This window comes from Helianthus annuus, chromosome 12, assembly GCF_002127325.2.
Source record: "Helianthus annuus cultivar XRQ/B chromosome 12, HanXRQr2.0-SUNRISE, whole genome shotgun sequence".
Lineage (NCBI taxonomy): Eukaryota > Viridiplantae > Streptophyta > Magnoliopsida > Asterales > Asteraceae > Helianthus > Helianthus annuus.
The window spans coordinates 62,721,028-62,737,502 of NC_035444.2; the positions used below are offsets into that span (position 1 = coordinate 62,721,028).

At 35.1% G+C, this 16,475-nt stretch overlaps 1 protein-coding gene across 1 annotated transcript; it reads left to right on the plus strand.

Moving 5' to 3' along the window:
- Positions 1-572: 572 nt before the first annotated feature.
- LOC110892977 (zinc finger MYM-type protein 1-like) lies at positions 573-3,671 on the plus strand. The gene is made up of 4 exons (XM_035981281.1): positions 573-817; positions 902-961; positions 1,081-2,623; positions 3,600-3,671. The coding sequence occupies exons 1-4, from the start codon at positions 573-575 to the stop codon at positions 3,669-3,671; spliced, it is 1,920 nt and encodes a 639-aa protein (XP_035837174.1).
- Positions 3,672-16,475: the final 12,804 nt, after the last annotated feature.

The following is a 16,475-nucleotide window of genomic DNA, read 5'->3' on the forward strand; positions in this document are numbered from 1 at the left end:
CATTAGTCCATATCCAATACCAATACCCAACAAAAAAGAGAAAGCCCATTACTAATTACCCAATACCCAACAATTAGCCCAAAAACCCCTTCAATATCCTCCCGCCTTCTGATTCTGTTCTACCTCTACGACATCTGTGCCCAGCGACTTCTTCAGGAAGCAAGCCAGCAGCAACAACAGCCAGCGACAGTCAAAATTCCGGCCAGAAGCTGACCGGAATCCGGCCAGGCAGCAGCAACACAGCAGCGACCGGAATCAAGGGTTAGTTTTTCACTTTTTTGTTTTTTTTTTTATGATTTTACTTGATTATTTACTTCCATAGATGATTTTTATGATGATTTTACGTGATAATTTACTGCCTTAGATGATTATTTTGATGATTATTTTATTTAGATGATTTTTAGGGGTGATTAAACAATCTAGGGCTTGATGATTATGTTATTTAGATGATTTTTAGGGGTGATATTTCATATTTAGATGATTTTTAGGGGTGATATTTCATATTTAGATGATTTTTGGAACGATGAATTTATGGTCATGGATGATGGATCAATATGATTGTGATAGGAACCATGAGTAGAGACGTTATGGCGCGATTTCTCAAGAAAAAGAAAGTCGATACATCTTCCGAACTAATTGATTTGGATACTCTTCCTTCGGATCCGTATGATCGCAAGCCGATAGAGTCATATAACGTGAATCAACGGGATGAGATTAGAAGGGCATATATACTAAGAGGACCGTATCAACCAAGAGGTATCGAATTCCCACAAACAACGTTTCAAGGTGACGAGTTAAGAAAATTTAAGGAAGAATGGTATGACAAACATGAGTATAAGGGATGGTTAGAGTATAGCTCAAAATCGGATCGTGTGTTTTGCTTATGTTGTTATTTGTTTAGGAGCCACTTCGGAGACGGTAGAGACACATTTGTGAGCGGTGGGTATAACAATTGGAAAAGGTACATGCGTCACTTAAAAAACATGTTGGTTTAGTTAATAGTCTACACAACAAATGTTTCCAAAAGAGTGTCGATTTAGTTAACGAAAATCAAGCGGTACACACACAATGGGACAATAGGACCCATAAGGAGAAACGTGAATATCGACTTAGACTTAGTGCTTCTACTTTGCTTGGGAAAAGGTTGTTGAATGGCGGATTGGCGTTTTGTGGACATGATGAATCAAAAGATTCATTAAATAAAGGCAATTTCTTAGAGCTTTTAGAACTCATGGGTGAAATGAATGAAGAGCTTGCTAAAGTTATCTTAGAGAATGCACCCGCGAATAACCAAATGACAAGTCCTAAAATTCAAGCGGACATCAAACATTGTTATGCTCAAGAGGTAATTAAACAAATTTTAGAAGAACTTGGTGATGATGTTTTTTCTTTATTAGTAGATGAATCATGTGATGTATCAAAAAAGGAACAAATGGCAGTTGTTATTCGTTTTGTTGATAAAGTTGGGATTGTTAAGGAACGTTTTATTGGGCTTGTTCATGTCAAAGAGACAAGCGCAATAACACTTAAAACGGCTATTGATGATATATTGGCACGTTATGGGTTAAGTTTGAAAAGGATTAGAGGCCAAGGCTATGACGGGGCAAGTAACATGTCGGGCGAGTTTAACGGCCTAAGGGCTCTAATCTTAAAGGAAAATGTTTCGGCTTTTTATATTCATTGCTTTGCACACCAACTTCAACTAGTTGTTGTGGCGGTGGCTCACAAACACACACCAATTTGGAGAGTTTTTGAAACGATAACATGTTTAACAAATGCCGTTTGTGCATCTTCTAAACGGCAAGATATGCTTCGTGAAAACCAAAGAAGGCAATTGGAAAAAATGGAAGATGTACTTTGTACCGGAAGTGGGTTGAACCAAGAAATGACGCTTTCAAGGCCCGGGGATACACGTTGGAATTCCCATTACAAGACACTTTCCCGTTTAATTTCTTTATATCCAAACATTATGGAAGTTCTTGGATGGTTAGTAGAAACGGGTCAAACTCTTCCTTGTAGTAGACAAGCGGACGGACTTCTAGAGGATATGAAAAAATACGACTTTGTATTTTACATACACTTGATGGAGCATATTCTAAACATCACACATACGTTGTCCCAATGTCTTCAAAGAAAGGAGCAAGATTTGATGAATGCGGTTAAATTGGTTTCTTCCACCAAAAACCAACTTGAAAAGTTTAGGTTGGAAGGTTTTAATGAGTTCTTGGAGAAGGTTAACTCATTTTGTGACATGTATGAACTTGAGGTGAAAAAATTGGATGATGAATACGTTAACCCAAGGTGGCCAAGAAGAAAGACGAACATCACAAATCGGCATTATTACGAGTATGATTGCTTCAATGCGGTTCTTGATTTGCAAATACAAGAATTTGGGAACCGTTTTAATGAGGTAACATCTGAACTACTTGTTTGTATGAGTTGTTTGAGTCCTTGTGATAATTTTAGTGCATTTGACATTCCAAATATACTAAAGCTAGCCGAGAAGTATCCTTATGATTTCAATGAAGAGGAAAAACGAAGGCTTCCGGTTCAACTCGAAAACTACTTTAATTTTGTGAAAAAAGATAAACAATTCGCCAACTTGGATGGTTTGTCAAGTCTGGTAAGGTTAATGGTTTCAACAAATATTCACGTGACTTTTACATTGGTATATCGGTTATTGAAGCTTGTTCTCGTATTACCCGTCGCAACCGCAACCGTTGAAAGATGTTTTTCGGCAATGAAGAATGTGAAGACCGACTTGCGTAATCGGATTGGGGATGAGAATTTAAGTGATAGTTGTGTATGTTATATAGAGAAAGACTTGCTTAAGAAAGTAGCTTTAGATGATGTTTTGGATAGATTTCAAAAAATGAAAACCCGTAGCGCGACGTTTTAATTATGTTTGTACAAAGTTTGACGTGTTTGCGAAATATATAAATTTAGTTTGATGTTCTTTTGACTTACATGACCCCACCCGACCCGATACAACCGATTTTTTTACTTATGTACCTAAGGGCCTAAAATTTTTAAAAATCTTCCGCACCCCCATGGAAAAATTCCTGGGTCCGCCACTGGTAGTGGTGGAGTGGTTGGGGAAAGACTTAGTGTTCCCTTGGGTTCGACTCTCACTCTCCCCATTATTTTCTGCGGCATCCAGGTGAAAGGCGAATACGGGTGGTGCCGGTTCGTCTTGGATGGGAGGCGAGGTTTTACCGATTATTCCACTGTCGTGCCTTTGGGTGGATGGAGGTCGGGTTTCCGCGCATCTGGGAGAGCCAAGAGGCTGGCGGCGGTCGAGTAGTCACCTTGACCACAGCACCCGATATCACCGTGGTTTGCATATCGTTCCTTGCGGTTAAAAAAAATCCAATTTGAGTGATTGGTTCTCTTGCATAGAAGAATGGCCCGGCCCAGCCCAGCCCACTTTGAAAACTTGAGTTCAATCTAGGTTGGTCGTCTTTTTAACTTTTCAATTAAAGGAACCCGGGTCATTATGGGTTACCGGTGGTAGACTAATTTCCATGTGTATTTCAAATGAAAAGCAAGGGGTTTCTTTTGTTTGTGAAAATCATATATGTTGTTTTTATTTGAGTCAGTTAACCATACGACTATCCGAACCTACTCAATCTGAACCTACTCATTTATTGAAACTTCCTCTATCTGATTAAGCAATCTGTAGGAGAAAAGAGAAGACTTTCTTGATGAAATGCTAAAAGGAATTTCAAGATCAATTTGGCGATAAGTTTGATTAGGATTCAGATTCATGGTTCAAGATCAATGTGATGATACATATATCTATGTATAGATGTGGTAAAGGGTCAGCAAAAGATCACAACTATTAACCTTTTTTTTTTTTTTTTTTTTAACTTGGATTGTTTAGTTTCAAATTATGAAAAATGTTCTTAAAAATAAAATTTACATGTATCATTTCTAGTTCTAAACATGTCACTCTAATTACTAAAATAGACGTATAAAAATAACCAATCACGATCCAATCACGCGGTCGTGGGTTCGAGTCCCACGAATGGCGCCACTGAAGACTCACTTACCAGTCGGTTCGAGCTGGACAGGATTGAGCCTCAGAAGATCCTTGCTAAGACCTGAAAGATCACAAGAGGAAAGTACACCGTTAGCCTCGTCACAGGAAGGGGGGCCTCTCTGTGACCAAGCTCGGGCGTGAAAATAAGTATTTGGAGAGATGGAGTAAGTCAGTGAGAGAGAAGGAGAGTTAAGAGAGAGAAAGTAGCCATTGCCCTTTGCGGGACGCCTAAGTGGGGTATTTATACCTTTTGGGTGTGCTGACGTGACACGTTAGTTATGGCCGAACCAGTCACTGTCAGGCAGTTAGGGTTGTGGACCCCGAGTTAGTTAAGGAAGATCCTCTTGGCTGATCGTTCCGGTATGGTTCGTCCGGTGTGTCCTGGCCTTCGTGACTTATGGTCCGACCTAGGACTGGTGACTGATCGGTACGATGGTAGGCGGTGTTCGGTCCGATCTAACACATATCCTTATCAGCTGCCTTTATAAAAGTCGAATTATATGTTTTTTTTCCTTCAAATTTACATAGGATTATACCTCATGGCTCGTGCATAGCTTCTAAAAACTTAATATATTGCTTTTTATGTCGGGTTATTTAATGAAACACGTATCTTTTGTTTGGGCACGATATTTGGGCTTGGGCTCACCAAAGTGAGAGCCTTTCTTATTTTCATCATCTTTCTTCTTTTCCTTTTAAAAGTTCACATTTTCACCAAAGAAGGAAGTACAAAACTACACTAAATTATTGCAATTGTAATTTTCTAAAATAATATATACTTCAAACACGAATTGTTATGATTAGGAGTCAAAAGTAGCATTTTGCATTTGTCCAAAGGCCTGCTACCTTGTTCCTCAAGTGCTTTTGTTGTCATTCTTAATTCGACAATCTCTGGTCATTTGACTTGTCTTTGTTTACTTGTGTTTGTTAACGATATCTGCATCGTTTTCATGTTTGGAAACTTACTAATTCATCTAAATTATAAAATGAATGGATGGTATTTTATAAATTTGACAAAAAGAAAGTATGAGGGATTCAGAATTGAGATGCCAATGTAACAAAAGTCCAAATAAGTAACAAGTAAGCACCTATGGTTAATCACTAATGACATCATATGTTTGACTTCAAATTCAACGGTGTCACCATCCAAATTAGCTGCCTAAAACACATTATTTTTAAGACCATGGTAGATGGTACCCAAATCATAATATTGAATCATGGCACTACTGTAATTTGAAAATTGTAACAATGGTTTTGGGGAGGTTTTATGTTGGTTGTAATGTGCTTTAATCAGATCCCAAGATTGATCAATAACATATATTTTTGTATTGATGTTTCTGGAGTTATAACATTATTAAAATCATTGATAATAATATACTAATTACCAGTATAAAAAAGAAAAATAGGTTATTACAAAATTTGTAGTTTACTTGAGCTACTAGAATATACTTTCACGCCCCTTAACTATACGTAGGCGTCACATCATTCACTTTACCCTCTTTTACTTCATCTCACACCAAGGAAATGTTTAACTCCCATTTAACGCCCCTTAAATTAATTAAAATACACACACACACACATATATATATGGACAGGATCCTAGAGAAAACTCCTAAATGTGTGAAAACGGTGAGAATAATTTTGGTGGTGACTTGTGGCGTTGGTGTTAATTTACACAAAGGGTAATATTATCAAAATGCCCATGCAAATACCACTCACATGCCAAAGATTATGGACATGCAAGTCACATGCATATTCCACCATCTTTTATAAACTCAGTAACTTTTTATACGTGATTATATTAATAAAAAAAATACACCATAAAATCGAGTGTTTTATTATCTTTCCAACAAGTATACTATTGCTATACTTTTGAAATTACAAAAAAATGACATTAACTCGGTATCCAAATAAAAACGTCATAAAAACACCTAGTTCATAAAAAACACCATGAAAACACAGTTGGAAACGTCATAAAAACACACAGTTCATAAAAACTCCATAAAAAACTCAGTGAAATATGCCATAAAAATACAAAGTTGAAAACACCGTATAAAACCCAACTCATTTTTCCGAAAAGTATATCAATAGTATACTCTGGAAAGATAAAAAAACTTTGAATTTTATGATGTAATTTAAAAAAATCATATGTAAAAAAGTTATGGCCGTATAAATATGATGGGGAAATGGCATGCGATTAGCATGTGCACCCTTGTTTGGATTATCCAATTTACCCATCTTGGTAGTTCCAAGGTTCCCAGTATTTATAAAAAACATTTTTGCATCAATCACAGCCACAAATCACAAAGATCTTGTGGTTGAAAATCGTTCTAACCGTTTTCGCACTTTAGGGCGTTTTCTCTATAACATATCTCTCTCTCTCTCTCTCTCTCTCTATATATATATATATATATATATATATAGCATGTTGTGTGTGCGTGTACAAATTTCTCAATGTTTGATTCCCTCTCTCTCCTAGTTAACCCCTTAACACATGAAACTTTTAATTTCCCTTAACACCTCTAGGACCGGTATAACAGACGTCAATAGATGCCAACTAGAATGAACATCTATAAACGTTAGACTAAAGGAGACGACCTTGTTGTGTAAATAACAATTACTAAATATGGAGGAAAATGAAATGGCAAAAGAACTTTAGTTACCAAACTAGAACATTTTCATAATTTAGTTACAAGGTTTGGAGATAAATATCCAACTTCTGATAAATAAAACATTCCAATTTATATTACGTGTTACTCTCTTTTTTAATTTTTAATATAGTAATGTTATTGTAATTATTATCCAGTTTATTAATACACAGCAATATATAAATACGTAATATATAAAAATATTGCATTATCTTTTGTTATTTAATAAAAACATAATATTAATTCTTTAAGTTTTTCTTTTTAAATATTTATCTGTTCAATAAATTAACACAATTTATTTTTATGGTTAACTTTTTATATATTTCCTTGTATGTAAAGTAATAACTAATGAAATCCCTCGCATGATACAACGTGAATTCGGTTTCGATTGATATCAGTTTAGTTCGTTATGGTATCGATACTTGGTATAGCAATCGAAAGAAAAAACCAAAGAAATAAATTCATTAAACATCAGAGTATAAAAATGTTGTGGAAGTTTTATAAAGAGTTCAAATTTTACTATTCCTTGCACACATAAAAAACCTGAGTGAAACCATTAATGAAATTTGCACTCAAACTAATGTTTAAAATTTAGCAATATAGCAAATCCCTCACGTGTAGAATTTCATTTTTAATTAGAGTTAATTGTCAAAATCGTCCCTGAGGTTTAGGCATGTTTGACATTTTCGTCCAAAATGACACTTTTGTACCAAATTGCCCCCAAGGTTTGTAATTTTTTACAATTTTCATCCAAACCACTAACTTAGTTTATTTTTTCTATTAAATTGAGGATATTTGGATGAAACTGGCAAATATAAAACCACATGGACGATTTTGGCAATTTACTCAAACCCTTTCTAATTTCTTTTATTTAATTATTTTTGTTACATATATAATAAAAAAGAATATACATGGAGTTTTTAGAAGAAAAAAAATTAATAGTTTTGTCACATAATTTTTATAAATTTTCATCCAAATCACTAACTCAGTTTGTTTTTCTGTTAAGGTGAAGGATGTTTTAAATTTTATAAATTAAGACAAAAATTAATTTACAGTTTCTTTATATAAATCAGTTTTATAAAGAGAAAACGTCATTGGTGTGCAACACATAACAATCGATTACAACTTTTAGTATTTATCAGTTGTAGAGATAGAAAAAATTATAAAACATTACATAATTTTTAAATGTGTTGAGCACCTAAGAAATATGTTGGTAGAAATAAAATATTTATTTAATTAAGATTATGAGGGTAACTAACTAATACTTATTCTGAGTGGCTTGAGTAAAGAAACTTTTGGTTCATAGCATTATAATTACAATTTGGTGGGTAATTTTAAGGTTTGGTAACGATACGTTGTTTGATTGGGGGGGGGGGGGGGAGGGGTACTGGCTTCTGTTTTTCCTTAGGAGCGAATTTAAAAGAGTAGAAGATGAATTACAAACTTGGTACATATGATAAGATTTTTTTTATTTGACCTTTTTCAATAAGGTCATCAGCATTTTAGTTTTATAAAATTTAGAGATTTAAGTAGATTTTATTTTTATAAAACTGATCTATATAAAAAATTAGAAATTAATTTCTGTCTTAGTTTATAAACATCCTTTGGTTTAATAGAAAAATTAACTTAGTTAGTGGTTGGATGAAAATTTATCAAAGTTATGTGACAAAGCTATTTCATATAAAAATTGCATGTATATTCTTTTTTATTATATATGTAACAAAATTAATTAAATAAAAGGAGTTTAAAAGAGTTTGAGTAAATTGCCAAAATCGTCCCTGTGGTTTTATATTTGTCAGTTTCATCCAAATATCCTCAACTTATAAGAAAAAATAAACTAAGTTAGTGGTTTGGATGAAAATGGCAAAAAGTTACAAACATTGGGGGCAATTTGGTACAAAAGTGTCATTTTGGATGAAAATGGCAAACGTGCCCAAACCTCAGGAATGATTTTGGCAATTAACTCTTTTAATTATCTATAATTCAAGTTGTGTAAATGATAAATCTTAACTTATGTATTTGTTGATAATTAGCAATAATTATCTGTGATATATTGGTCTTTTAAATTGTGTAAATTTAAAATTGAGTAAATTACAAGTTTTGTCCTTTATGTTTGTCCCAAATTTCAGGCGTTGTCCTTTACCTTTAAAATTGATAAGTTTTGTCCTTAACGTTTCAGAATCATGCACGGTTTGTCCTTTAGGCCAAACCCAGTTAGTTTTTTTGGTTAAATCTGGTCATGTACCTTGCACATGAGGGTATTCTTATCATTTCATGTCTTCAGGGGCTATTGTGTAAAACAGCTTATGTTTAGGGGCTAGTTTGGTGGAGGGTGGTGATGATGTCGGTGAAGGGTTGTGGTAATGGTTATATATATATATATATATATATATATATATATATATATATATATATATTATTTTGTTTTATTTTTTAATAATACTAAGTAAACAGGGTAAAAAGACTAAAATACCCCTGGGTGACCAGATTTAACAAAAAAAATTAACTAGGTTTGCCTTAAAGGACATAACGTGCAGGATTTTGAAACGTTAAGGACAAAACTCATTATTTTAAAGGTAAATGTTGGTGCAGTTGTCTGTCGACTACATTTTAGTTCGAGTCTTAGGTTAGGGCTAATTGTATCATGCACGAAAATCAAGAAATCATGATTTAGTAATAGGTCCGCTCATATGAACATTTGTGAGGAGGTCTGCTTATATGTACATATGAGGTCCGCTCATATGTACATATGACACATAAGCGAACCTCCATGCCCTATATAAGGGTCACATGAGCGAATCTAGTTGTAGTGGAGGTTGTGATCTTGTGGGGTACGGCGAAGCCCTGGCAGTTTGTCTCCAGAGCTTGTATATTGTTAGCAGATCAATAAAAGAGACGTTAAATAGTGAAATCAAGCTAAACAAAGACTGAATCAATGAGTTCCGCCTCTGATTTAGTCTGAGCACTCTTCTGATTGACTCGTCAGGTCGTATAACGTTCCTACAAGTGGTATCAGAGCTCAGGAGGAAGAGTTCTTATCGTTTTGCTCGTTTTCGCTCAAATATTCTGATTTCTACACCTTCTTTCTTCATTTCAGAAAATTTTAACGGTCAAAATCAGCTCAAAATCTCTCAGATTGTGTGTTATTGGACATAGACAAACCCTTGAGAAATTCAGGCTTAAAATCGGCCTAAAAGTGACCTAAAACTGCTTGTGAATAGGTTCCGCTTTTATGGCACTATAGAGGTTCGCTTTTTAGGTCCGCTTATAAGATCAGGTTTGTTGTAGTTCCGCTCTAGAGGTCCGCTCATAGGGACTTGATTGTTGAGAGTTCGCTCTAGAGGTTCGCTTTTAGGAACATATTTGTTGTAGGTTCGCTCAAGAGGTCCGCTTGTAGTTACATTTAGTTGAGGTCCGCTCTTGTAACAATCAGTTGGGTCCGCTTTTGTGAACATTATAGGTGTTTCGCTCTTGTGAACTTGACTAGTTTCGCTCATTTGGACACTACTTGTTTCGCTTTTGTGAACAACAAAGATTTGTTGGGATTATTAGAAAAATGACAATGGTCTTTGATGAACAAGAAAACTATTATTTTGAGAGATTTAATAATTGGAATCAAGGGTTTATAGATGAGAGTTATAAAAGAGTGAGCAAGGATGGATGGGCAAAAAGGTTTAAATATTTTGTATGTTTGAAAAATGAAACTTTGGAAGATCTAGAAAACCGATATAGAGTTTTACTTAGTTACTTGAAAAATCATGAGATATTTCTGTCAGATGCTGAAAAGATAGAAAAGTTTGCAGATGCATTACCTATTGAATGGAGTGAATGTTTGAAAAATTTAAGGAAGGATTCAAATTTTTCAAAATTACATCTAAACAGATTTATCAGCATACTTAAAACTCATGAATTTGAAAATAGAAAGAAAAGAAAAGATATGATTAAAGTGTTGGAAAATCATTTGATGGATATGGGATTAGATGTGATTGATGAGATGAACAAAAGTATTGTTGAATGTGTTAGGGCAAAATATGTGATGAAATACGATATTAAGAGAGGTTGTTATATAGATGAGAATGAAAATCCTCTTGATTTCGTTAAAATATTTTGTGTAGGTACATTCAGGGCAAAGGAAGACGAAGCTTCAAATGCTGAGGAATCTGTAGAGTTTGAATCCTCAAGTTGTGAATCAGTGTGCTCTAAGTGTGACAACTTTAAGACTGACAATGACAAACTCTTGAAGAATGCGGAAAGTTTGACATTGGAAGTCAAGAAGTTGAACGATGAAAAGCAAACTGATGAAACACAGATTCTGGATTTACAGAGAAATTGTGCAAAGCTGAAATATGAAAATGACAAACTGTTAAATAACTTAGACAGTTTGACATTGGAAAACCAGAAATTGAAAGAAAATGCAAAAGTTTTTGAAGAGAAGATTAAAAGTTTTGAAATTGAAAAATTAAGAATTGAAAAAGAATTTCAAAATCAAATGAAAATTCTTGAAGATGGGAGAATGGTTTTAGTCAAAACAACATTGAAAAGCAAAAAAATGATAAATTCCCATCTTCAGAAAATTATTAAACTTGAAAAAGAAGGTGAATGTGCTCGAAAGAAAATCGAAGAGTTAGAAAAAGACTTTGAAAGCAAAAAGAAATTTTCAGAAAATGAAGATTTCTGGATAAAGCTTGAGAACAAAAATCTGAAAGCTAATGAGACAAAATTTCAAGAACAGATAAAAGTTTTGGAAAATGAAAAGTTTGTTCTTGAAAACATGAAAAATGAGAATGAAAAATCAATCAAGTCTCATCTTGAAAGAATATCTCAGCTTGAAAATGAAGCTGAGAATTCAAGAAACAAAATTGATGAACTTGAAAAGAAGTTGATAGGTTTTGTGACTGCTTCAGACAGTTTGAATTTTCCCTGTCCAAAACCAATCAATTCAGTTCCAATAAGTGACAATGTCACAAACTTTGACAATGTCAAAGTTGAAGATTGCGATGAGAAATCTGATGATGAAAATGAAAAAATTGAAAAACAAAAATTGTTTTTGAAATTAAAAGAAAAATTTCAGAAAACTGTTCTACAATCGACTGAAAAGGGAGAATGCTCTAAGCAAAAACCTTTGAAGAAGAAAGTGGAACAGAAACAAAAAATTAAAAATGAGAAAAATGTTCAAAAAGATAATAAAAGTTCATCAAATCGATCATCCAATCAAAATCAAAAATTACAAAAAGTAAAAAATGAAAACTCAAAAATTGTTGGGAATAAGTGGTGCAGGTCGGACCACAGTGCTCAAAAGTCAAATCCAGCAATCAACAGGAGAAAGGAATATCACCAAGCCAAACAATGCTTTGATCTGAGTATTTGGACTGACAATGGTGATTGGTATGATAACAGAGTGTGTTACCGATGCGGTTATCAAGGACACATTGCTGTTAACTGCCAGAGAAGGAATTTTGAAACGAGAAGATGCTATAATTGTCAAATCAGAGGTCACATTGCCAGAGATTGCCCAAGGAGATCAAATGAAAGATTGAGGGTTAATTCTCAGAAATTGGCAAAGAAACCAGTCAATGTCAAGCCCCATGAACAGAAGGTTCTAAAACCTAAAGTTCAAGAACAGACAATTCAAGAAAATAAAGTTAAACTTTCACAGGGGCAAAAAGACAGACTGCGAAAGAAGAGGAAGAAAGCGAGAGAGTATCTAGAGAAGATCTTATCCTCGAGTTCATCTGTTGGTAAAAATAAGAGTTCTGATGAATCGACTCCTTCGATTGCAAAGTCAAGCAAGACGAATTCATCGGATACAAATCTGAGGACGAAAGAAGAAAAGAAGAAGAAGAAAGGTGTCGGCGATGAATCTGACAGGTCAAAGTCAGACAAGCCACCTTCAGGCGATGAATCTGACAGATCAAAGTCAGACAAGCCATGTGCAGGCAATGATTCTGGTTCGTCAAAGCCAGAGGAGCCATTGGTTGAGGCAAAAAAGGAGAATTCTGGTTTAACAATGGATGATGTAAATTTTCCACCATTGTGGAACAAGAATTCGAAATCACCCAAGGATCGTCAGGCTTGGGTGAATCTATTCAAATGAAAAACCTGACTTGCCGGAGTTCCCAGGTTGGTAAGCGTGGAACATGAATCCACACATTTCTTGAGAAATTTCACTTAGGTGATTTTTCGTCTTAAATGTGGTAAATCAGGGACATTAAATTGTACTTGATTTTCTACAAGTGAGATCTAAAACTGAAAATGTAAAATCTGTCATGTGGATGAAGAAAACAATGTGATGATGTGACCCCGAATCTACAAATGAATGGTAAACAAACTAAGTTTTTCGGAAAAACCATTTTGATTAAAACAAACTTTAAGTGTTTTGAAGATCACAATGGGAAAATAGTTTGTTGTAAGGGGGAGTTCTGATTGTTTATGCCAGGTGGATGGAGAATTGAAGTGATTCTCATCAAGTTGTCAAATTTGTACAGTTTGTTTCAAATTTCCCGGAAAATCAAAATTGAAACATATTTTGATTTTAGGGGGAGAAAATAAAATTAGAAAATTTGAAAATGTCAAAAACATCGGAAAAATTAAAAATGAGTTTTAGTGCGAATAGGGGAAATGATAGTACATCAGCTAGACTGGCATAGTACGCTAAAGATTTGTAATGTATAAATGCAATTAAGCAATCTCACTAAAGATATGCCGGTAGGTTTTCGCAGAATTAGTAGATCAGTTTGGGATATAAACATAAATTTCACTTGCGTTTACGTGGGGAACACCTCCACGATATATAGGTAACCCCTGAAATCCTGTTTGAAGGGTCCCGTATTCGGAGATACTAGGTCTTTATACTCAGTGATATCTGGGGTATTATCCCGGGACTTCTGTTGTATGGAAGTACTGACCTAGTCCCCGGATAATACTTTCTGCAATAAGCTTTGAAATATAAGCTCGCCCTCAGCATGCTGATGAAACAATAAAATTGATAGTCGCTGCTGTTGTAAATAAAAGATCCTCTAAAGGGGACACACTTTAAAGTCGAAGCCGTCATCTCTCTGCGTATACGGAAGTATCGAACTGAGCTCTCACGGCCCTCGCATCTACCCCTTAACAGATATCAGCTGTGGTATACTCACATGTAAGACTGAATATTGGGGTCTGGATACGAGAGTATATTCTGAGGTGGGACACATGTAGATGTTAAGTTCTAAAACACTAATTCTGTATCCCGAACAGGTTGAACATTTTGTGAGAATTTAAGTGGATCAATATATCGGCAATCAACGCGAACTGTTTAAAAGCTTAAAATGAAATAACAGCTTAACGGTGCTAGTGTCTTGTCGACAGCTGATATGATCCTCTTGCACGAACTCACAAAAATATGTTTGTACATATTTCATTTCTGCATTTAATCTTTGTTATTGCATTTATGATTCATATTTTGAAAATCCAAAAAGATTTTCGACAACTGATGTTGGAGAGCTGATATTCAAAATCTCAAAGGATAAACATGATGAATAGATGGTTTGGTTAATTTGATTTGAAATGTTTAATCAGATTTTGGAAAGTTTGATAAGTTTTACATGTGAGGATTCTCAAATGTTTAGTTGATTCATTAAGTTGAATCACAATTTTGTTTGTTTGTGATAGAGTGTTTGAGTTGTGCAGGTTTCTGATTTTGTTGCTACGGAAAGCCAGGAGATACATCAGAACCTGAGAAGAAGTTTAAACTGATAAAGCCAGGAGTTGATTTCAATGGTGATAACGAATTCCAGATGGCGATCCCAGCTTGATGATAGGGGGAGTCTGATGAGAGTTAGAGCCAGAGAAAGATCCGGGTACATAATTCCAGGAAGAGTTCCTGAAGAAGACCGACCAAGATTGAAGAGCTGTCATGTTTAAAGACTCTCATTGAAGATTCCGTCAACATTCAAGGGGGAGTCTGTTGGTGCAGTTGTCTGTCGACTACATCTTAGTTCGAGTCTTAGATTAGGGCTAATTGTATCATGCACGGAAATCGAGAAATCATGATTTAGTAATAGGTCCGCTCATATGAACATTTGTGAGGAGGTCCGCTCATATGTACATATGACACATAAGCGAACCTCCATGCCCTATATAAGGGTCACATGAGCGAATCTAGTTGTAGTGGAGGTTGTGATCTTGTGTGGTACGGCGAAGCCCTGGCAGTTTGTCTCCAGAGCTTGTATATTGTTAGCAGATCAATAAAAGAGACGTTAAATAGTGAAATCAAGCTAAACAAAGATTGAATCAATGAATTCCGCCTCTGATTTAGTCTGAGCACTCTTCTGATCGACTCGTCAGGTCGTATAACGTTCCTACAGTAAAGGACAGCGCCTGATATTTGGGACAAACATAAAGGACAAAACTTGTAATTTACTCTTTAAAATTTATTTCAAAATTGTTATGTTTTCCTTTAAATGTCAAATAAAGAAATTAACATTTTCATGATTATCGATGGTTTTTGAGCAATTTGTATGTTGTATTTATTATTTTTTACTTACGTGAAATATTTCTTTTATTCAACCCGTATAATAGTGGGTCTATAACTTAGTAGAACATATAAATTGTTATTGCATATAAATTGTGCTATATTCAATCATAACTATTGTTTTGGTCAAAAATCAGACAAGGATAATGCAACCAAACTCTCTGTTACGGGGTATGATGCTTGAATTGATAAACAACAATGAGGATCACTTAGAAATGAATTGCACAAGTGACACAAAGATTTATACGAGGAAAAAGCCCTTGATCAATGAATGATATCCGGCATAAAAAACCTCGGGTGATGGAAACTACCGATCACCAACTCAAATTAAACAATAATTCTTTTACAACTTCGGATGATAGCGAGCTTAGTACAAGGATCACTATAGTGTATCGTGTAGAAATGTATGAAAAATGCTAAGTGTTTCGCCGAGAGCTGGTGAGTGCAGTTGTACGAGTGTGTGTAGCCAAAAATAGCCAAGTGTTCTAATAATAGCTCGCTATCCCCTTTAAAAATAGAAAATAACTAGCCTAACTAACTGTCCGCATTTCGTGCCTTCTCCCCACGTTCTCCATAACGTTCACAATGGCCAAGCACGTGCAGAATTGAAGGGAATATGCTCCAGGAATATCGCCATGACCAAGTCCAAGCCGGTACTCCTGCAAAACAATACCGAATCCAAAGTGAACAATCATTAGTATAAGGATCCTTAGGATGATCCATGATCCTGATCCTGAAGCACTTCTGAGGATCACTATCTGACACGGAAGTAAGGATCACCAAACAGGATAACACTTGAGGATCACAGGTCATTAGGAAATCCTCCCCTAACAACTATCGAGAAAAATCATTGCGTTTTTGGTAACTAAACTGTAGTAAGCAAAGGTGGATAAATGTTGTAAGCGAAGGTGAATAAACAAATTCTTTGTGTTAAAATTGTAACCTTATATTTCATATAAATATAAGATAATATATGGTCCTTATCATCATTCATCTAATAAATGATCATTGACTTTATTACCCCTATATCATTAATTGGTAATTATTCGATAGGCGTCATTATCCTTAGGCTATGGAGTGTGGGAAGGGCGAGGGTCAGGGAAGCCTATGTGGCATCGGCCCCCATGGGGAGCACCGCCCCCTTCATCGACAATAAGTGAAATTGGGAGAAACTCCCCCATCTCTCCGAATGATTTTTGACGAAATGCATGGTTGAGATTGGAGGGAAAAAGGAAAAGGGGAAGGGGGAATGAGGTAAACCACCTCCCTTGATGGG